General features: G+C 37.6%; 1 protein-coding gene across 8 annotated transcripts in view; it reads left to right on the top strand.

The window, feature by feature from the left end:
- TRAPPC9 (trafficking protein particle complex subunit 9) overlaps positions 1-23,795 on the top strand; it is a 411,991-nt gene that overhangs the window by 181,993 nt on the left and 206,203 nt on the right. For all 8 annotated transcript variants that reach the window (XM_085539279.1, XM_085539281.1, XM_085539277.1 and 5 more), the window contains one exon: positions 4,870-4,960. In XM_085539279.1, the coding sequence (XP_085395405.1) occupies positions 4,870-4,960 (91 nt within the window). The remainder of the gene's footprint in view (positions 1-4,869; positions 4,961-23,795) is intronic.

Below are 23,795 nucleotides of genomic sequence, written 5' to 3' on the forward strand. Positions count from 1 at the left end.
TCTATGTCTTTTTAACAGATGTGGTAATATATCTAATATTGAATAGCTGTCTTAAGGCTTAGAAAGGACTTCAGGATGACTTAGTCATCCTAAACATAAAATCCTCATAATAATTCTAAATGCAGTAATGTATTATGTTATTAATAATTAGAGTAAACATTAAACAGCTTTCAGGTGCCTTCAGTTTAGAGTTAGATGGTTCTATTTAACCATTCTATATTTATTTTATTCTATATTTAACCATTCTATAAATTCTATTAAGGCAATGGTTCCTTTTAAATTCCATGTTTTCCATTAAAACTGTTAGGCTTTGTTTTCAGAAATAAACTCTCTCAGAACTGTCATCAGGGAAACATTCCCTGCAGCCTGCAGTCCCCCAAACCATGTGTTGATTCTCAGCATCCTTTGGGACACTGATGGTTTTTTACTCAGATCATCCTCACATCTGCATGATGCCAGGAATAGAGAAAAGAGTGGCAATCAAATTATGGTTTGTCCTTAGAGATGTCTTTTTGTGCTTGCATTTTATCAAGTGATCTGAAATGATTATTATTATATATTTTTTAAAATTCTTAATTATTAAAGCTGCACAAATCTGCACAAGATTAGTCAAAGGGAAGAAGCGTGATATAAATGAGATTCCTGGTGCCTATTTCCATCCAGATTCCCTAGGCAACATTTCAGAAAGAATTCCATTTATGCAAAAATGTCAATATTTAACTGGAACTTGCTCAGAAGATTTTTCTGTTATAGAGAGATATAAATATTCTTTGATAGCATAGCTGAATTCTCATGTCAGAATTGAATGTGTAGTTGTAATAATTTTGTCAGGGTGTAAAACTACATCCTCATTCATTCCTGTTGCTGAGCAACACTGTTTACATATCTTCTGTGTTCTGTATTTAAACTCAGTTTTAATATTCAGGCTATCATGGCCTTATCATATAAGCCAACGCCTTAGAAAATTAAGAAAATAATACATTAACTCTGTTTGTTAGATTAACTGCAAGAATTAGTTTCAGTACTTTTAAGATTTGTTCTGAATGTTTTCTTTGTTCCTAGAATCAAAGCTGCTGTAATGTAAGGTAATGAATTATGTGTGTGCTTAAAAATTCTTGAAGAAACACGTGTTGTTTGGTATGTTTCGTGTCTCAATTAGAGTAAATCTTTCATAGAATCATTGAATCCTTAGAGTTAGAAAGGATCTTTAAAGGTCATTATGTCCAACTTCCCTGCAATGAACAGGGACATGCATAGCTACATCAGGTTGCCCAGGGTCTGATCCAGGCTCACCTTGAAATTCTCCAGGGCTGGAGTATCAACCACATCTCTGGGCAACCCGTGCGGGTGCCTCACCACTCTCTGTGAAAGACTTTCTCCTTACACCTAACCTAAATCTGCATTCTTTAAGCTTAAAACCATTTCCCCTTGTTCTGTCACCAGATGTACTGCTAAAGAGTCTGCCCTTTTCTGTAGCTCCTCATTAAATATTGAAAGGTCACTATCACGTCACCTCTGAGTCTTTTCTTCTCCAGGCTGAACAGCCCCAGCTCTCTCATATGGGGCTTTCATTTGGATTTGTTGAACCTCATGAGATTCACCTGGGCCCACTACTCAAGCCTGTCTAGGTCACCTCGGAATGGCATCCCATCCTTCTAGAGTGTTGACCGCACCGCACCACTTGATGTCATCAGCAGACTTGCTGAGGGTGCACTCAACCCCACTGTCATTGTCACTGATGAAGATATTAAAGAGTATCAGTCTCAGCATTGCCCCTTGTGGGGGCAGAAAATCACTTGTCTTCTTCATCCAGAAACAGTTTACAAATAATTAGGATTTGTAGTTGTATCCATATATCTTTAGGAGCATCAAAAATATCTTCCAATATAAAAAGTACATTTCCATTTCTTAATTCATTCAGATATTCAGGGCTTCAAGTGATGAGATTTCTGAGTGCTTAATTTATGAGAGTAATGTAATGCTTGATCAATTTTCATATACTTTTGGAGAACTGAAGGCGGGAGGTAAAGACAACACAGCATATTATTCATTGTAACCTCTGTACATTTTTGATAGAATGAAAATTAGTAGGAAAATAGACCTTCAATGAAAGCTTACTGACATACCGTTTCGATTAAGAGAGATTCTGAAGTAATTTAACTTAGAGTGTCATTGAGATTATAGGTGTATTGAGATAATTTAAATTAAGAACGTGCCGTCTTGTTTTTTAGCATCTGGTAGATGGCATCTGGTTTCAGCTTAAAAACCAAGGTTTATTCTTTTAATACAGGATTTGAACAGATGGAGCACATGTAGTATTAAGGCGGCTAATATTTTCAACTTGTGATTCTCTTCATATTTTATAAATATTTTAAAACAAATTCTGTATTTTTTTGCAGGGAGCTTCTATGCATGCTGTCTCTTGGATCAAGGCATCTGCAACAAGTGTTCTTTAAAGTCTGCAGAGTGCTTTCTCTGGTTTTCAGTGCTCTGTCTCTTCATGTTTATGTTGATACTCTTTCTCCTGGTTTCTTCAAAATCTGGAGTTAAAAAACATTGCATTCCCCATGTAGTATTTGAAGGGCAGGTTATACGTTTCTTTATGCTCTTTACACACTGTGCTCTTTGTTAGACTCACAGTAGCTTCTCACTCTTCAGAATATGGTCTGTGCATTTTACATTTTAACTGAAGAAACTCAGATCTATTCATGCTCCTTTCAGAAAATCTGATATAATAAAGGCTTCACGTCCCCTGTTTCAGATATGATGCTTGCTCTGAGGCCAGTATCTTCTTTCCAGGTGTCCTGTGTTTGACTGATTTCAGCATGTGGTCATAGAATCATAGAATGGCTTAGGCTGGAAGGAGATCTTAAAGACCATCTGATTCCAACTCCTACTCTGGCATGGGCAGGGTTGCCAACCACACATAACCAACTAATTACTCCAACTTTCATTTAATTTCATCTGATTTCTTTAAGTTCTCCTCATTTATTAGGTTTCTGAACACTGACATCTTTACCAAATACATAAATCTTATAGAATGTTTTTGTATTTCATTGCTTAAGTAGCTAATCAAAGTTTTGAAATGATTAAGGGTTGGACAGTAACGAGTCCTCTCCATTGATATGCAAACTGCTGGTAACTGTTACTGAAATACACTTCTCTATTTGTCTGTTCAGCTTTTAATGACTTCATATTGATCATAATTGTGAATCTTCCATTAGGAAAATGTTACATGTTTTGACTCTTCTGAAAATCTGTAATGGTTTCCTAAGAAATACTTATATTAGATGAAGCTTTATATTCCCATACATCTTCTTGACATCACCAATTCTTTGCACTAGTAACTGTTAAAGTGGAATCATAGAATCATAGAATCTGGAAAAGACCACTAAGATCATCCAGTCCAACCATCAACCCATCAGCACCATGCCCAATCAACCATGGCCCTCAGTGCCACATCTACATGTTTCTTGAATGCATCCAGGAATGGTGACTCCACCACCTCCCTGGGCAGCCTGTGCCAATGCCTCACCATTCTTTCTGAGGTGATTTTTTTCTTTCCTAATATGCAGCTGGAAAATTGTTACATAGAAATCTTTTGAAAAGCTGTCTTGTCTTTTTAGTTTTTGGATAATGTGCTTTGTTACAGTTGTAGGCACCCAGACACACATTAGACAACCAAAGACTAAATTTTTTGTAGGTTCATTTGGCTGTCATTCAGGTTTTCAGTACGAGACAGTTTGCATTTTATACAATCTATTGGTAAAAAACTTGAAATTAAGGTGTCCACATGATAAAATTAGATTTTTTTTAATAGTATCTGGTAGTAGTGTTTGTTGGCTCTAATTGAGACCCTAATTTAAATTGGTCTTATTGTTCAAATGAAAATATATTGAATTTCCAAACCTGAAGAGTTGCACACAGCAACATCACTGTGAGCAAAGAATGGAAGGCTATAGTAGCACTCCCTGCTCCAGCTGTTTTGCTTTCATGGATATCTAAAGGCTTAGCTTAGAAACAGGCAAACTTCAGGTTCTCCTCTTTCTGCTGTCATTTTGCCTCTGAATGTTTTGGTTAATTTTCATCTACAAGGTGATGTGCTGGCTGCAGTGTTCAGTTTGCTCACTATTAGCACAGTCAGGAGACAAAGATCTCAGTGCTGTTGAAATTCAGTGCTATTTGTTACCATTAGACGTGCGCAGACCATCTCACCTTACCAAGTTTCTCTGTCAAAATCACTGATTTTTGCTTTTGAGGCTGCTTGGGTGCAGAGCTCGACCTGGACTAAAGATACAGGACCCTTTGGGGCCGAAGTCTCATACAGGACTGTGTAGGAGGGAGGCTTGCAGTCTACATGCCTGTGCAGTTCTGTTGTGAAGTTCGCCCTGTGTGGACGCTTCTCACCTTACATAACACTCCTTGTATATCCATATATCTCAAATCAAGACATCACTGAAAACTAACTGACTCCATGTTTGGTTTGGTTTGTATTTCATCATTCTGGTTTTTAGATTGTTCTTAATTGCTCATTTTGAATTGGGATCCTGCCCTGCATACTTCCAGATTCTGCATTTTCAGAGCTTCCAGACATTTTTTTTCCCCCTTACTCTTTAGTACGGTTCAGACACTTTTTACCTTTGCATCTTCATATTTATCACTCCTCAGTGAAATCAAATTTTTATATTCTGAAGATACGAACCGCTCTAATTACTGTTGTTAGGCAATTCACTGGCTAATAAGCCCAAATATATAACTGTAACCATTAATGAATCTTGATGTTGCAGTTTTAATTTGCAGTCATAAAATGTGTGCATATTGCACGCTCTTTTTCTCTCTGAATCAAAGTTTTCCTTAATTCTAATTTACTCTTCCTTGAAGCGTGAAGGGGAAGCAAGCGTGGAAGGCGTTCTTAATCAACTGGTCCTGGAGCATCTACAGTTGGCTCCTCTCCAGTGGGGTGAGTAATGTCCAAATCTGCTGATGATATCTTCTAAGGATGTACTGGTTTGTAATTTCTGGCAGCACAAGAATGATAATATTTTCATTCACTGATGAATGAACACAAAAGAATTTGCTAAGATTTATTTTATTTTATTTTTTCCATTAAATGTTTTGCTTAAATGTAAGGTGTGTATCTTTTAAGTATCACTGCTCAAGTGAGAGTAAATATGAAAACTGACTGTTCAGTTTTGCCTGTGCTTTGTGGTCTCAGGATGTTGTAGGAGAGGTGGCTGCTGCTGAAATTTTGCCTTTACTTTGACAGTGCATGTTCTTAAATCTCACTAACATATTTTCATGGAGTTGCAGTATAACTTGTGGCGTATTTCATGATTCATATTTCGATTACCAGTTATTTTTTTAGTTGTCCTTGTAAATCTTTGTTTTGTTTTCTGAATGATGTTCCATCGATTAACTATTGAATTACTTCAATTTTGAACGGTCTTGATAATGTGACTTCTATCTGAGGTTCTTAACAAGGCTAGAGTAGTTGTTTTGGAACACGTGGTGCTTTATCCATGACTTTCTGTTGCCATGACAGGGTGCAGGAAAAGGTTGTTGAATTTGTAAGAAAATTGTTTTCAAAGTCTTTGTTTTCAAATTAAATTCAGTGCTCTTTGTTTTAATGAATTTGATGACATAGAGAGGATTGGTTTTGAGGAACAGCGGTCCATCACCATTGTCTGAAAAGATCCCCCCAAATCCCTTTCTTGGAAATGCTCATTATTTTTTTTCCAAGTATGGGGACCATCTACAATACAGACATAAAAACTTGTATACGTCCCTGATTTATGGATGGGAAAGTTAAAACTGGCATTGTTTTATGTTTCTTGTGTTGTAAACGTGTTGAACTTGTACCATAAACATCTTTGTCTGAAATCATGCTTATCTGCCATCTGCTCCTCAGAGGATTCAATGATTTGGTAGTATGTGTTTTTATGATGTCTTTGGTGATGATGGCCCTGGACATCATCAGTGTGTATTTCATGTGTCTTGACAGCTCAGGTCCCTTGGGAGTCATCTTAGTTCTGCTGTGTCCCACTGACCTTGTTTGTAGCTTGGGCTCTGTGTTTAGAAATCTTTCCTTAGCACTGTTGAAATGTTCTTAGTTGTTTTCTTTTAATTTTCTTTTTGCTGCCAACCACCACCTTCAGACCTCATATAAAATGGGCTTTTACAGTCATGGGACTGTATTTGCAAATCGTGGTGATTTTCACTGGTATTTTGATCCATGTAAATACTCATTTTGCAGGTCTGGTTTGTCTCCACACCTGATACTTTCTCAAATTGAAATTATTATTGAATATATTATCCCATTTGTATACACAAGAGATGTCTTAACGTAGAAGCTGTAGCTAAGTGGAGAAAATTATCGAAAAAGAAGTATTGATTAAGTGCCTCAATTAACTTGAAAACAAAAGCAAAGCGTAAAACAAAAAGCAATGGAGAATTTTCTTTCAGTGATCAGTAATTTCAGCTATTCAGCAGTATAATATTTGCTACACAATGTCAGTGCTCTGTAGCCGCGTAAACCCATACACAGTCATCATGAGGTAAGCTAATGAGCTCCCTCAGGAAGTGTGCCATGGCAATGCAGGCTAATGTTGATTTATTAGTGCATGGGGTGGATGAGGATTTAAACGATTGTCTTTTCAACTCAGTAGTTCCCACCCAGAAGGTGGCGGTGATGAAGGTGTCTGGTCAGTGAAGAGATTTTGTGTGTACACATTTAGACAAGGAGATGCATTGTCTTTCGGAATGTAAATATTAGCCAGAACGTGTGTCCCATTCAACAGTTACAGGAGTTGTAAAATGCTGCATGTCATGGTCATCCAGGATGTAACGCACTCTGTTTCTCTCTTCTTTTTCCTCTTATTTTCAAGTGAACAAAGCAATCATTGTGTTTTCATATGATGTATTATAGACCTTAACCATTTTGTACAAATCAGCTTTTCTAGCCTGTGTTGAGTACCAATAATGAGATAATCCTAGGCAAGCTACCTTAAATGTTCTTTGACCACTAAAATTTCTTCTTAATGAAAACTGTCATCTTAATGTATATAATGAATAGGGCAATACTTTATGAATGTGCTTTTCTCATCCTACCTCTATTTTTTTTATGTAATTGCTAAGTTATTTTAATGTAATATGATAGAATCAGCTACTTGAGTTTTTATTTCTCTTTGTCTTCACACTATTTGTAGTCACAGCCTAGCTTTGCTTTGAGTTTTTCTTTTCTGTAGAAAGAATAACTGGCCTTTTAGTGTGAATGTTCCTTATGTTATCTATTATTGTTATGCAACCTGGGAGTACATTAGCTAAGAAATGTTACCCCAGTGTTGCACAACAAAATTGATTTAATGATTATTCAGAGCTTTTCCTATATTGATGGCTACATTGAAGGGTTTACTTTATTAAAAGTGCTTACACTGAAACATGAATGAATATTTAAAATGGTTTTGATTAAAAACTGACTGGCTGTTGTTCAGAATTAGAAAATCTGGACTTCAAGATTACTTTTAAATTTGACATGCTTAATTCATACCGCATTTCTAAAATTATAACAGTATATTGAAATAGTTTTTCATCAGAATTTTACAATCCTGGCTTTTCCTCATCAAATGCAAGGCACGGAGTACTTTTAACAGTTGATGGCATAACATTTAGTTGTAAAGATTAGAAGGCCAGGCCTGGGCTCCCCAGCACAAGAAAGATGCAGAACTCTTGGAGGGGGTCCAGAGGAGGGCCACTAAGTTAATCAGAAGGCTGGATCACCTCTTCTGTGAGGAAAGGCTACAGGAACTGGGTTTGTTTAACTTGGAGAAGAGAAGGCTTCAGAAAGACCTCACTGTGGCCTTCCAATACATGAAGGGAGTACATAAACAGGAGGGGGAATGGCTGTTTACGAGGGTGGATAGTGACAGGACAAAGGGAAATGGTTTTAAACTGAGACAGAGGAGGTTTAGGATGAATTTTAGGAGGAAGTTTTTCACCCAGAGGGTGGTGACGCACTGGAACAGGTTGCCCAAGGAGGTTGTGGATGCCCCATCCCTGGAGGCATTCAAGGCCAGGCTGGATGTGGCTCTGGGCAGCCTGGTCTGGTGACTGGCGACCCTGCATATAGTGAAAGGGTTGAAACTGGATGGTCCCTTTCAACTCAGCCCATTCTGTGATTCTGTGACGTCAGCCCAGAAGATTGTCAGGTGGAGGGAAAAAGCGGCTCTTAGTGGACAGTGAGGGTTGTGATTTCATCTGATAAAGTGATTGGAGAAGGAAAAAAGTACTTAAAACATGAGGAATCATAAAAAAGGAAATATGTTGGAGGGGAGAGGGAGAGTTCTTAATATGTTGTTAAAATTGATTTTAAGATTTAAGACATCTCTGGAAAATGAAGTTGTCTGTTAGCAAGGTTAGTAAATCACACGTAATTGGAAAACATAATCTTGCTCAACACCCGCAAGTTCAACGTTCTCTAAAATTTATGACATATTTTCTTTTTACTGCTGGGCAACAAACCAAATTTAGAAATAGATGTGGTTTTAAGGTGCATATATTAATATCATCACGTCAAGGAAACACAGCCTGCAAAGTTTAATGAGGAGAACCAAGATTCTTCCAAGGATCATGTCTTACAAATCCTGTGGTTAGATTTGAAAATGATCAGATGGAAGCAAATGTAATTACTTGCAGTGCAGTATTTTTTCAGTCTTTATTTGATTTATGTTACAGTGTTTTGCAAGCAAGCAAAGTTTGGAGACCAAACAGTTAGCAGCTCGATCGTGCTCTCCTCCATCTTAGAGCAAAATTATCACAGGTACAAATGCCATGCAGAAAATGTTGTTGCTGAACTTGAAATGGACTGAATTTGAAATAGGTTTTTGATTAAACCTGGGATAGGCTGGGCCCAGGATATTCCTGCATTAAAATTTGAGAGGCACCTCTTAAACCAGAGATTGCCAACATTTTGCTTGCTGTACACTAATCTTACAGCAGCAGCGTTTTTAAAATTCCCCTCCTATGTGAAACAGAAACAACTTCTCTCACTGTCTGCAAAAACAAGGTAAAGACCGTGTGTTTTCCTAGTTGTCATTATATATGTGTAAGATGTATTGTAGAAGTGCGATTTAGAATTATAGACAAATCTTGAAATGCTACATGTTCTAATATATAGGACTAATATTTAGCTTTTCTTTCCCTGTAGAAACTTGCTGAATAACTGAAAACCAATGATTATACATAAACTCTGAAGGCAGTACTTATAGTCATTTTCTAGGAACCATGAAAATGTCAAGCATGACCACAGGCAAAGTCCAGAAATAGCTTTAAGTTTTCATTCATTCTTTTATCTCATTCAGTCATTTCATTCATTCTTCACTCTTCCTTTTTAATTTTACTTTTATTGAAGGTGATAGCATTAAACTTAATCTGGCATGTAATTGAAGGGAGAACTAACAATACTATTGAATGCTCTGTATATCAGAATTAGGGAAGGTGGCAGTTAATATCCAAAATCTTAGTTTTTTACATATAGACAGAAAATACTCCACATTTTGCTGTTGGTTCACAATAAATTGTTGATCTGCTTGTGTAGTTTGGGCATATTGCAGTTAGAGAAATCTCCAAAAGTCTGAGCTAAAGGATGATTTTAAATTGTCCCTCCCAGGTAGGTGGCAAAGAGACAGCAGAGAGGTAGATTTCAAACTATTTTGGCGTGTTTAATGAAGGTGGAGCCCAAGACATCTTGTTTGAAGTTCTGTCTTCTAGGTCTTTTCCAACCTTGATAATTCTGTAATTCTGACTTCTTAAGTTTAACAAAACATCTTATGGAGCTATTACTTTTTAAAGAAATTATCTGAATACAGTGTTTCTTTTAAAGAGCATCAAATCACAATATTTTGTCATAGACCCTCCACAAGGTCACGTGGATAAACTCTATATAGGAATAAGATCAGGAATATGAAGCGATCGGGAGTGTATATAATGTTGGTTCTTCAAAAACATTACAAATATTCATTTATCAAACTAAAATATTGTTAAATTATATGTTAGATTTGCAGTCAAATGCCTATTACCATGAGTAGAAAGTTGAAACCGGAAAAATTGAAGAGGACTCTGTCTGTAAGGTAGAGAATCTCAATCTTATTCATAGCAAGACAGAAACTGAGAAACAATCTGGAAATGAACGGGTTTTACTAGGTAATCAACCTTTCTCATCCATTTCAGAAAAGCTTCAGGTTTCTCATTTTTATTTTTAAGATGTAAGAGAGGTGGGAACACTTTCGTATCTTAACAGATTGTGTGCAGGCTGTTTTGGAGGATATTTTGGCAATGTCAAACAAGCAACATGCTTTAGTTACTGGGAAGTGTTAAGGAACTGGGGTAGTACACCAAAGAAAGGACTAACTTGATATAAACTAGGGCATCTGGCACAAAATTAATGTTCTCACATGTCAAAACATGCTATTGTGTGATATGCTTTGAATCAACTGTTGTTGCTAATTCTTACCAAAGCCTTGGTTACCCAAAACTAAGAGGAAAAACTTGAAGAGAAATGGTTTCGGACCTAAACGGATCAGGAGTAATTTCAAATAAAAGGTACTGAAGAAAAGTATGACAAGAAAACAAGATGAAAAAGCTCATAAGATCACGGACACGACAGACCCAACTTAGGGGAAATTAATTTACATTCTTTGCCACTGAGATAGATTTAAATAATAGGAAACAAATTAAAATTTACCAAATGCAAATGGATTGTAAGTTTTGTTCTAGAACCATTCTTTTGCAGTTTTGACAGTGTGAATTGCTAGTGATTTTTTGCTTAAAAAAAAAAAAAAGGAGAATAACCTGGTGAAATATGCTGATGGCTGAAGGATGAACAGCACCATCTCTTCAAAAAAAGGATCAGGGCACCACACAGGAATCGATAGATAATCTCAGAAATCAAAGTACCATAACTGAAATGGATGACACGTAGTCCAGAAAGGAAGGTTATCTGTTCTGAGACTAATAACACAGAGATCTGCTAGAAGTTCAGCTGTCTGAAGTGACTGGAGAGGAATTGATTAAGTGTTGCTCTGAGCTACCAATGTGATTCAGCTGTGAAGAAAGGCGTTTGATGTCTGTGCAGGTCTCTAATGGAACTTCCCATGGGAAGCTTTTTGCAGAAGAGCTCAAATCAAACCGGAGTTGGAAAAAATATGTTTTGTAGGTAATCAAGGAGTGAAGACACTTCCTGTTGGATTTGTGCTTGTGTTTTGTGGTGTTATCTTACTATGCTGAATAAAATCAGCTTGGATATCAAAAGCTGAGTAACTTGGGGAGATGGGGTCTTTGTTTACTGCTTAGACATTTAACACAGTCTCTCTTGCTTTGATATACTTTATCTGGTATAAATCGCTTTAATTTAGCAAAATCAAGGAATAGGAAAGTGAGCTGACTTAGATCCAGATATCTGTCTGAGGACCAGGTCGCAAGGAATGGAAGAAGTTGCTGAAATAGAGTGATTTCAGTCATAAGAAGTATACTGACTAGTAACTTTGTTAATAAATACTATTTATTTTGAAGGATGCTTAAGAATATTAATGTAATCTGAGAGCGGGAATACCAGTGAAGAGGAAATTACCACTTGATGGTATTGGATTTAGTATGAAAGGGAAATAAAAACCCAGAACCCTGTGGTAGCAGAATAATTACCTCAAATTTGAATCATGTACATGCACATAATACATTTTGTTGCACTGAGTGAGTGCCTTTGCTGTCTGTATTTTGTTTTAGAAAACATGAATGCCTTTTCAAAACAAAACTACTATGAAAGATGTGTGCATGGGTTACTTCATTGTAGGAATATTGCTTATAGCATTGCTGTTAAGTCATAACAGGTGATTAAGGAACAGTGTAAGGACGATAAATTGTTGCATAGTTTTGGAGCAAGATGCTTACTTTTATAGGTATTTTTATAAGCAAATTGAATAATAGATTAATTGAATATCCCAATTAAAAATGAAAAGCTATTGAAATAATCAAGAAAATGGGTTACATTTTCAGAAAGAGATGTAAAGACAATTGTAAGGAAGAAGATGAGAAGACTAAGAAGAAGCTCTCTTGTGAAGCAGTCAGTATAAAGTATCACTGAATCTGCAGAGAAATAGATTTCTGTTACTTTGATAGACACAGAAGATGGTATTTGAATAAAATATAGGGAAATGTAATTCAGCTTGTGGACAATCAGAAGAGAATAAAGGAAAAAAGATCAGAAGATGTGTGCGTTAACAAGACAGGCAAGAAAGATGCTTTGATCAGGCAGGATTTTAATTACCCAGCAATTAAATGAATTGTACAGTAAAGTGTGCAGAGAATGAGAAATGGAAAATATGCTAATTGTAGTGTAGGAACATTCTGAATAGCCTATGTAGGACAGGTTCAGTGTGTAATTGGTTTCGGGCAGTAAGCAAGAAAGGAGGCCTTATTCCAGAGGGCATACACTGAGCCTCGTTATCTTGCTTCCTACAGGTTTTAGATTTTGTTTTATTTCTCCTTCAGAAAATCAGGCCTATGTTCGGAACCGAATGACATGAGTGCTGTAAATGAAGGCAGCTTCACTACAGTGAAGTGGACTTTGAATGAGGCTCTCTTATTAACAGAGTGTGCCACTGGGCTGGATTGTAGCATTTTCTGTGGAAAAGCACAAATACACTCAGCTGAAGTGTAGAAATTCATAGTTCATCAACTTTGTGGGAACTTTTATTTTTGTGTTTTGCTAAAATCAATGAAAGCAACACAAAAGTGTTTGCATGTGGGTGCACACACCCATAACCTTAATGGGTTTTGACCCTGCAGTTAGAGGGGGCCTGGTCTGTGATAAGCAGAAGCTCTCTGATGAACAGACATTTGGAAGGGGGGTTGATTTGCAGTGCTCATTCTGAAGCAGCCTTTTATTTCATCAAGGAAGCAGGAGTGAATTAGTGAGTCGAAGGAAAATAAATCCACCTCAATAAGCTTTGTGATGCTGAAATTAATAGCTTCCAACTGTCAAACTGATGTTTCAACTTTTTGATGTTACTTTTGCTTTAATTATGCATGCCAGGCTTTTGTATTAAGAGATCATAATATATAAAAGTATATTTAGAAGAGAGATCTTAGAGTTCTAGTAGAGGAAGAGGTTAATTTGATTTGACTGATTTGAATCTATAATTGATTCAATTCTTGCAAAGAAAGGCAGTCAAAAAGAAAATCCATCCCAGCCTGTGATTGTGTGTTCACCGATGCTTCAGACTCAGTTATGAACTTATTTTACCACGCATTTTCTCATCAAGCAGAAATTGAGACTCACATCACTAACATTTCTGATTACCTCTGGATATATTAGAAATTATTGAAAGAGAAGGGCTTATTTATGTGGTTATTTATTTATTATCTGAGGGTATAAAAGAAGAACTGAGTCAATGCATTCTGCTGTTTGGTTTTGTATGAAAGGGCTTTCATCAGTAGATACCGTAGTTGCTTTCTGTTACTTACTGTGTTTTGAGTAGTGTCATAAAAGATGTGGCTGGATGGTATTAGACATGTACTGAGCTATTACAGAACTTACATCAAGGACAGGGACTAGAGATGAAATAAGAATCTTAATTAAAAATGTTAGTAGCATATAGAAAAGGTAAAATGTCTTGACAGTGTCTGGAATTACACAGAGAGAAATAATTGGCTTCCTCATGTGAAAACTTCAGGGAAAAAAAGGCAGCAACATCAGCAATCCTAAATAATTAAAAGAAGTGTCAAGGGATAATTACATTTCTGTGCTTTGATAAACAGTCAAGTGTCAGTTATCTGAATGAAAGTTGGGGTTGGGTTGTTCAAGCTAAGGGAAAAAGTCAGGTGCTGAAAACACTGGGGACCGTAAATTAGAAACTTCAGAGCAGAAATGGGGGCCACCAGCCCAGAGTGTTTCTCGTTATAAGTCTTAGAGTAGTGCTTCCAGCTGGGGGAGTGAATTTGTTGTAGTGGGACACGAAGGCATAGAGCTGGGTTTATGCTGCAGCCAAGCTCCAAACTCCAGTCAAGCACTATACAGTTGGGAACATCGGCAGCTCAGGGCTTTTCAGCTATGACCATGCCTTCCTCACAGCTCAGATATATATCAAACCATTTGGAGTCCAAGCCCTTATTTTAAATGCAATATTAAAGCATAAGTGTAGAATGCACAAATCCCTCAAAACAGGATCTGACCCAATGGGGCGGTGGGCTAGTGGGCTCTTTTGTGACATGGAATTCCCAGTTACCACTTTGCTTCTTGCTTTAGTGTCCCTTTTTTACTTCAAGCTTTCCTACAGCTCCAGAAAGAAAACATGTTGTTTTCCCTCACCTACTGAATTGGAAAATAATGGCTGTGAAACAAAATAAAAAATGAGTGATAAGTGTAGTCAAAGCTTTGAGATTGTACAAAAATAAGACCAGCAAATAGCTGTCAATTGGAGTTCATCCTGAACTTCTACTGCTAAAGAGGCAAAATGACCTCTTCAGGTTTCCTAGCGACTGTGATTCTGTATACCTTGTTGGAGGCACCTGTGAGTTTGTGAACATCTGCTCCTAGCAAAGGTTTTAAAGAGCAGCTTTCTCACTACTTTCTGTTTATGAGCTATTTTTGCTAACAGAATATACTTGATGGAAATTATTTCTGTTTAGAGCTACATAACAGATAGGATTTGTATTGTCTTCATGTTCTTTAGAATTAATATCCTAACTTAATACATATATATCTTTGTGTTATTTAACTCCAAAGTAGATTGCAGAAGGTGTCTCAATATGATTTTGTTTGGAGAGCCTTTTATAAACTTACTAAGCTGCGTCTCAGAGGCTCACTGTGAGTGGTAATTCCAAGATTAAATTTATTTGTGACTCATTTCCAGCCCTTTTGTTCTCGTGTCAATATTGTTCTTTTGTTTAAATAGCTTTTCTCAGTCTCTGAAGTTTGCTCTTTTTCACTCCAGCTCTTTATTTGGTGTATTTCAAAACAAGTCAAGACAAACTCTCCTACTCGATAGCATGATTTTATTATTACTTGTCCCCCTGTCATCTCAGTAGCCTTTATTTATGTCTCTTGAAAATTATTTTTTATTGAGATCTTCATGATGAAAGTAGCTCTTCAGCAGGATCGTTTCTGATATGGATCCTTAACAATTTCTACCTTAATGAAGTAATGTTGTGCTTTCATTTTAAGGCGAATTATCTGTCGCTGTCCCCTGTTAACAACTGAAATCATAGTGAATATTTGGTATTTCACAGGGTATGATATTATGCCCTGTGGCTATCGTGATTAACATTGCTTCCTTCACAAACATTAGGCTGAAACTGGGGATGATGGAGTATACCCAGCTTGTTAAACCTTTTGGCTCTTTTCAAAGCTGATGTACTAAAACCAGTGTGTATTTTGCTGGTATCCAGCTACAACAAAGTGCTCAGCAGGTGGCTGCAGGCTCCTGTAGCATAACAGGATCCTGGATTTTTAAGATGGATAATAATGTAATCACCGTGAGCAAATGCAAAATAATTAAACCATCAAAACTTTCAGACAAAAAAATTCAATTACATTTGGCTACTGAACTTCCTAATACTGTAGTAAAGCAGTTATCAAGCCGTATTTCTGTCAGAGATCAATATAATGCTAGGGAAATGCGTCTGTGTTTCAGATGGAGTAGAGCTGGCTGGGCCAGTAGCATTACTGTAGGAAATAATTTTTGAAGAAAAGGCTCCTTTTTGCTGTTATTTGACTTAAATTCTGAGAAAACCAACTATGTGAGGTCTGCATCTCATTAGCTCTCTAGTGAGAGCTGGATTGATACGTGCAGCTCCAGTGCTAAATGTCCACATCTGTAAGGACATTTTTCCTATTATCTTGGTTTGTATTCTGTGTGACAAGGGGATATTTGTCTATCCAGGTGATTTGTGTTGTCCTTCTAAGCAGAGAATCAAACATGTCTCATGTAGTATTGCTTTCCAGGTTGCTTGGTAGTGCTAACTGGAAATTCAACAGTTGTTAGGAAACCCACATATGTAAATAAGTTCCATTAAGAACTGAATCAAGCTTTTCACCACATCCATAAGCAACACTGTAGAAAGCAAAGCATGTGAAATGTGTGTGCCCAGGTGCTGCCTGGGTGCTGAGGCTGGGGCTGCCCTGTGCTAAACACAGCCAGGTCCACTGGCCTCATTGCAGGACACAGGACAAGGAAAAAAACAGATATCAGCACAGGTATGATGGGCACAGAGTAAAGAGTTGGCCCCAAGTGGGAGAGAAGGCAAAGGTGGAAAGTATGATAAGGAATGAAAATGAAACGGTTCAGGACTGTTTACATGTGAGAAATGGTTTTGGCTTCCTAGTTGTCACAGCACTTATTTTTGGTGCAGGAAGTCCATTCAGAAAGCTGTGCATAATTCAGTCCAGTAAAAATGCAAAGAGGCAGACCAGGCCTGTGACACGTAGCAATACGTGTCTGACAGGGGAGGCAGCTTGTAAAAGAGATCAGAGATGGTGATCTGGAAGCTGTTCTTCAAAAGGCAGAGTGGCACAGAGTGAAGTTCTGTTATTTTCAGGGAGAGAAAAAAAAAATCAACAACGTGATCACCATTCAAGACAAAACTTTGCAGGTTTCCTTCTGTTATTGTCATAAGTTGTTTCTAAAACCTTGTTTTGTGAGAGATGGCAAGCAGCTCTGAATTACGGTGTGGCATTGTTCTTAATCTTTCACTTCTAAAGTATCCTTTGCACTGCACTGGTGCCGGCAATTTGGTAATAATCTACATTATGTAATTTATGCAGAGACCACTGATGGCATTTACTCCTGTCTTTTACCTGGAGTTTCAGTCTGTGGAGTTCTTCATTTGCCATATACCATGCCATAATAATCAATGAGCCTTTAAGCCAATTAAGTTGGATAGCCCAACGATATTCGCTTGCTGTATAGTCACTGCGTGTCTGAATTTAAAGATAAAGGGACCGAAGCAGTACAGATATCCAGAGATACCAATTAATTGAAGAGCTGAGATAATGTTAGGGAAACAGGAGATGTAGGTGCACGTTCAGATATTTTCAGTGCTGAAGTGGAATCTCTCTGAGCATTTCTCTAGAAATTAAATCTGAGTACATAGTATCTGGCAATTAATAGCAAATCAAACCTGTTTGTGTATGTGGTGATTAGGCAGCCTTTAATTGTCATTACTTCGCATTCTGATGGCAAACTGAGATTATTAAAGTTTGTAAGCTCTGAAATAATCATGAGTAAATATTTTGTTTAGTACAATTTTACTTGTATTTAATAATGTCTAGGTGAAAAGTCATCTGAGATTCTTTGTATTTTGAAACAGGGATTAAAATGAATCTGAGTCACATTGCTGTTCACTAAGCAGTTCTCTCCTGCTCTCTCATAAATAATTGATGGTATGATGGGAAGACTCATCACTTGTTAGTGAAATTTGACTACCAGCAAGTTAATAGGTACAAATAAAAAGCAAGTCAATGTCATCATGCAATATCTGCAAAACTTTCTCAAGCTGAATCACAAATACCAGGATTGGATACCATCTTCTGCCTAAAAATGTTAGAATGATCAGGATCTAACTCTAGCTGAAATTAACAAGAATATACGATATTTCATATTATGAAATACTGCACATAAAACTGGGTGGTTTTCAGATGTTGGGAGATGCTCATTCTTTATCATCCCTGTGATGATTGAATTAGCTGCATAGTTCTCTCTTTCAGTGCCTGTGAGCTGGGAATCTTCCCTTCAACCCCTGTTGGCAGAGAATCTTCCTTATGGAAGGTTGAGGCTCTATAAATAGGTAGACCTTGTTACCGTCACCACACAACAACACACTCCTCACCCCACCCCAGTAAAACACCTCCTGAAGCATCTACCCCATTTCTGCAGTTGAATACCTTAGAACTTTTATGGTAGATAATAAGGTTTTTAAGAGTGTAGTCAACATAAAAATGCATCTTTTGTTCTCCTTTCTCCCCATCCTTTCTTTTCCAGCGTTCTGCATGCAGAGGTCTCTTTCTGAAGACAAGTCAAGTTTGTTGCTTTATGTATTTCCAGTATGTGTAGATTAAAATATTGTAGGTTCTGTTGGATGCCTGAAAACACCTACTACACATGAAAATTTATATTTTACCCACTAATTGTTGGAAAATATGAGCCCTTGATTGGTATGCAATTAGAAGTGTAACATTCTGTTAAACATATCACACAGCATATGGCATGTTAGTAGCAAATCCTCTAATTTAAAATGAAAGAAGTGTATAGTTCTGCCTATTACAATTTTTTGCTGAGGACGAAACTTTGCCATTTGTCTAAATGTCATGGGGAAAATACATCCTTAGTTACTTCAGTGATCCGAATTCAGTTTGTTGTATAAATTTATGTTTCCTAACAATAGACAAATAGAGGAAAATCTGAAATATATTTCAATCTGAAGTCAGTGACAAATAACCCATGTTATGCCTTTAATAAATAGTTATGTTCTGAATTACCATGCTGTATGTGCTTTAGTGCAAACAGGTTAAAAATGCTGAGGCAAAAACATATTTGCACAGTCACAGAAATAAGAAGTCAAAGGGCAAGGAGTAAAATGTATTGGAATTGATGGGCAATTCAGTGGTGCTCTGTGGTGTCAAAGTCGCAGAAAAGGCCCACAGACATGATCACAGGATCACAGATAAATGTCACTGGACCAAAGGCCTGATAAGTACACTGTTTTTTCAGGTGTTTTTGTGTTGTATTTCAGGGTTTTCTGAAATAACATTTTCACAGATGCAAGAAAGTGCTGCAAGAATTAAGCTTCTGGCTGAATTGACTGAAGTATTCTTTGCATGGTTCCAGAATGCATGAACACTTGTAAGAAATGCTAGCCTGTTTCTGAGGCTGATAGTAAGCAATGCAAAACTTAGGCATGGTTCACTGAAAGATAGGTTGGTAGCCCAGTTTAATACAGAATCAAGTAAACAGCATCCACTTTTACCTTCCTTGTGATTGTGCAGGATCACTGTGATTTCAGGTACAGTTAATACTGTTGGGGGTTACACATAAAAAGTTGCTTTTATCTTGCTTATAAGCCTACTTTAAGGGCTGAAAGGCTGCAATGAGGTCTTCTTGGAGCCTTACCTTCTCCAGGCTGAAGAAGCCCATCATCCTCAGTGTTTCTTCGTAGGAGAGACTCTCTAGCCCTCTGATCATCTTTGCAACCTTCCTCTGGGTATGCTCCAACAGCTCCTCATCTGTGGCCACAGACTTGGACACAGTACTCCAGGTGGAATAGAGGGGACATTCCCCTCTTTTGCATTGCTGCCACCTCTCCGCTAATGCAACCCAGAATATTGTTGGCCTTCCAGGCTGCAAGTGCACGCTGTTGGCTCGTGTCCTGCTTTTCATCCACTAGAATCCCCAAGTCCTTCTTCACAGGGCTGTTTGCATTGAATTCTTTTCCCAGTCTGTACATATATATGGGATTACCCCAACCCAAGTGCAGCAGTCTGCACTTGGCCTTGTTGGACGTCATTAGGTTCACATAGACCATCTTTTAAAGCTTATCCACATTCCTTGGGGTGTTATCCCTTCCTTCTGTTGTATTAATTAAGCTTGGTGATGTCCGCAATCTTCCTGACAATGTACTCAATCCCACTGTATGTCATTATAAAGATGTTACAATGCATCTGATCTGCCCTTGGTGAAGACCCGTTAGCATTTATCCTGATGTGCTAAATAGGATTCACATGCTGCTTGCTTTGTCCCTTCACCGCTCCCCTATTTCAGCCCTTACCGCAGTGTAACTGCTGCTGAGCCACAGCCTTGTGAGAATTTGTGTCCCCATCTTAGGCTGGGCAAGAAAGAAAACCTTTCTGCTCCAACAGACTATTTGTTATGCTCAAATACTGCCATTGGTTTTGTTACGACTTTGTACTTCATTTTGACATTGCGTTATACAGTCAATTTGGCATTGAACTGGAGAAAATGAGAATACTAGGAAGCAGATTCCTCAAAATATTAGTTTTATATTGCAGACAGCTCTCCAAAACATTGTACAGGGAAGAGAGAGCTCTTTTTCATTCAGCTTTGCTGAGGAAATCACACAGTTCCTATAGAAATCTTAAATCTAGTACATTTAAAATCAGTTTGTGCTACAAAGCCTGAGGTTTGGTATCAGTTGTTCCTGTTGTGTGTTGTAGTCACTAATCCTTTTAATGAAGAGCTTTTAGCATTGGAGAGATTCTATTTATAGTAAAGCCATTAGAGCATAAAGCTCCTCATTGCTATTCTGCAGCATGTAGCTGTAATGTTTGTCAGTGGAGGGAAGATATTTTTAGCTGCAGCATTCAAAACCGAGGCTGAAAGGTCAAGAATCCTCGCGGGGATGTGTTCTGCTACATCAGTGCTATCACACAGCTGCTGTTTACTCTCTTACCGTTCTTCAGTAATAAGAAGATTCCTTCATTGTGACACTAAAGGTATAAAGCATCAAAAGCATTTTGTGCATGAAGCGAATACTCAGGGAAGGATGATGTATCCAATCACATTAAATGTTCTACTTCTCCTTAAGTGAATGATTTTATTTTCCCGTAGACTATCTCAATACCTATTCATCAAGAGATGCATTCTTTGAAAGTTTTTTTTTTAATGAAAGGGAATAAGACCAAGTGAAAGCAAAAGGCAGTCTGCTGAAATAGCAAAGTGTTTTGAGTACATGTATTCAGCCTGACATCTACACCATTCATGTTCATAGCAACGTGCTACATGAGCAGAAGACGTAACATCAGTGTATAATTTGGCAAGGAAAGGGAGTCTGGAGATTCCTATTGATAATATAAGGAAGAGAATGGTGTGTGGGGGTGATTGTATCTGCTACAGGACCGCTCATAGCTCATGGGGTAGGTACTCAGCAAGCACAAAAAGATCATTCAGTCCTATTGAAAGAGGGTGTGACAGCTGATCCATGAAAAGGAGAAAAAAGGAAGGGAGAGAAGGGATAATTACAGGAATGCAAGGCTGCATATATTAGCAGAGTGTACAATGTGGAAGCTTGAGAGGGTTTTCTAATATCTTCATATAAAAAATCAGGGGGAAAAGATTAATTGCCACATTGAGAAAATTAGGGCTGGATGATCAAAGGGAAGGCAGAGCAAAAATGGCCTGTTGGCAGATGGCTTATAGAAATGGAGCGATTTTTCAGAGGATACGAGTGGAGTTCTTTGCTGCTTGTGACACAGGCAGTGCCATATTTTAATAATAATAAGCTGCTAAGTAACCCCTTTTATTCAGAAAACATTATGTATGAGAAACGTGTGAGTAAAATAATACGGTAGGTACACTTCCTTCTCAGGGTATAATAAAATTAATCGTGCTTTTCCTCTAGGAATTTCTTCTAGGTCTTGCTGCTGGAAATTATCTTGTGACACGGAGAGTCTGTAATATCACACCTTTTAAAACAAGTTCTTTCATATCAAGAAATTTGTTTAATTCCACTCTTTCTATGTGCCCCAAGGAGTTTTTAATACCATTTTGGGGGGCTTCCTTTATGGGTAGAGTTGAGTTAGTCCGTGTTAATAGGCAGCTCCAGTTGCCAGGATCTTATAGCATAAAGAAACTGAAAATTGAATGATTGTCAAAAGAACAGGAGAAATGGAAAATGTCTCAATTCTACAGTTGTTTTATTTTTTTCCCCCTCTTGTAATTGAATGAGATTCAGGTAAATGGGTATTGGCTGAAGAGAGTTACAGAGTAAGGAAGCGTATGGCTTTATGAAAAGACATGTGCAGCGTTAATGACTCACTCCTACCCAAACACAGGGGTGTTCCTTGGGCCTGTTATCTCCTTCTCTATCACTCTTAATTGAAAGAAACTCATAAGCTTCTGCCTCAGTCGCCCACTTCATGGCAAAGTGGCTGCATTCAACTCAATAAAAGGGCAGAAAACAAAGCCAGGGGAAAAATAAAAATGGAATTTGCTTTGGTTATTTTATTTTTTATGACCAGATTAGCAGCTTGAGTCAGTGTACCTTCTAACAGGGCCGGTGAGGAGCCAGAGGGCCAAGTAGTAAAAGAAGATGGTATTGCATGGAGCTTAATGCTGGCCTGGGAGGTGGTTGGGTATGGGGGTAAGAGACAGGCAGGTATGTGGATGGTTGCTTTGGGTATAGGAGGTGCACCTGAAAGGGACATGTCTGCACTGAGCCCCTGGACTCCCTGTACTAGAGTATTTACTGGACCTATTTTTGAGGCATGATTATCTGAGCACAGAATTGGAGCTTTATCTTGCAGCTCTCAGAGGAAAAATAACACCACAAAGAAAAATATTTAGAATAGAATGTATTTGGGATGGAAGAATTTATCCTTAGTTCCTAACTTTGTTAGGTATATGTAAATATGTGTATATCTATATGTGTATCTATATCTCTACGCTTTCATAATAGAAGAGAAACTTTAAACACATCAGTGACAGATTGAATATACTGGGTGAACAGGAAATTTATGGCATTTTGATGGTAGCACAGAGGAGAGAATTCAGGATGTTCTTTCTTTCTATAACTGCAAAAGGAATTAGCAGAAAAATTACATAAAATCATGACTTTTGATCGTAAATGCAAATCAGGGTGTTTGTTGCTGGCTTTCATAGCCTACAGAGGTAGCCATGGTATACATGGAAAAAAAGATGGACAAGATCACAGTCTGATGGGAGTAATCTTTAAATTGATTCTTTGTATTTTGTGTGAAAATGCATATATATATATATATATATTTTAACCAAAAAGTTGTAGAAATCCTGATGTAACAGTGGGTTGTTAGAGTTAGGGTACTGGTTAGGCTGAGGTTGGACTTGATCATCTTCAAGGTCTTTTCCAACCTGGGTAATTCTATGATTCCATGATTCTATATTGTAGTTCTCCTCAGCTTCCCCACTGAACTTTGTACTTGTCTGAAATTCTGTGTAGGTTTGCTGTTCGTGCCATATTCCGCCTTGCATTTTCAGATTGCTTAATTCTTCTTAGGGCTCATACCAGCTGCAGTTACTTTAATAGTGGTGTCTGTGTTACAATTTTTTCTCTTCTTTGCAGTTAGCCATTCACTTACCACCAAACGTGCTTTATTAGGTAAGCATTGATGGTAGGGAAGTGTGCGTTTGCTTTTATCTGATGGAGGGTTTTGTTATGAAAAGCAAAGTCGGCTCTTTGGGAACCTACCGGGCTACATCTGTCCCTTAGTTTTATAAAGTTTCTCTTTCATGTAGAAGGTATATATGATAGTTGATGGCTGAACTGGGTGATTCTTAGTGGTCTTTTCCAGCCTTCATGATTCTATGATATGTATGTACACATAATGAAGTCAAGAGCAAAGCTGAAGGACAGTTGTGCAATGGCATGAAGCTGCAGACCACTATATTTTGCTGTACTGACATTCAACCTGGCTGTAAATTGGTAAAATTCAGAGCTGATCAGTTCCTAAAATGCTCTGTTTCCATTAAATTCTCCCCTAAATCACTTCAGTGGGCAGAGATGGTTTAAAAATAATTGCACAGTGAGCATGAAGACCTTTACAGCCATCCATTCAATGAACAAACAGTAATTGAAAGTTGCCATTTACTACTTTCATATTTTCACTTTAAATACATAGTTTCTGTGAGAGAGTGGAAATGTCAAAGCTGTGTCTGTAGAAAAGACAAAAATACCTGCCTGTAATTCCTATCATTACTGTTTGCTGGAAATGTACATTGTGAAAGGTGTTTTACTTGCTCTCCTTCCTGCAGTAACTG

The sequence above is a fragment of the Coturnix japonica genome, chromosome 2, assembly GCF_054131305.1.
Source record: "Coturnix japonica strain WE chromosome 2, WE-NBRP24, whole genome shotgun sequence".
In the NCBI taxonomy this organism is placed as follows: Eukaryota; Metazoa; Chordata; class Aves; order Galliformes; family Phasianidae; genus Coturnix; species Coturnix japonica.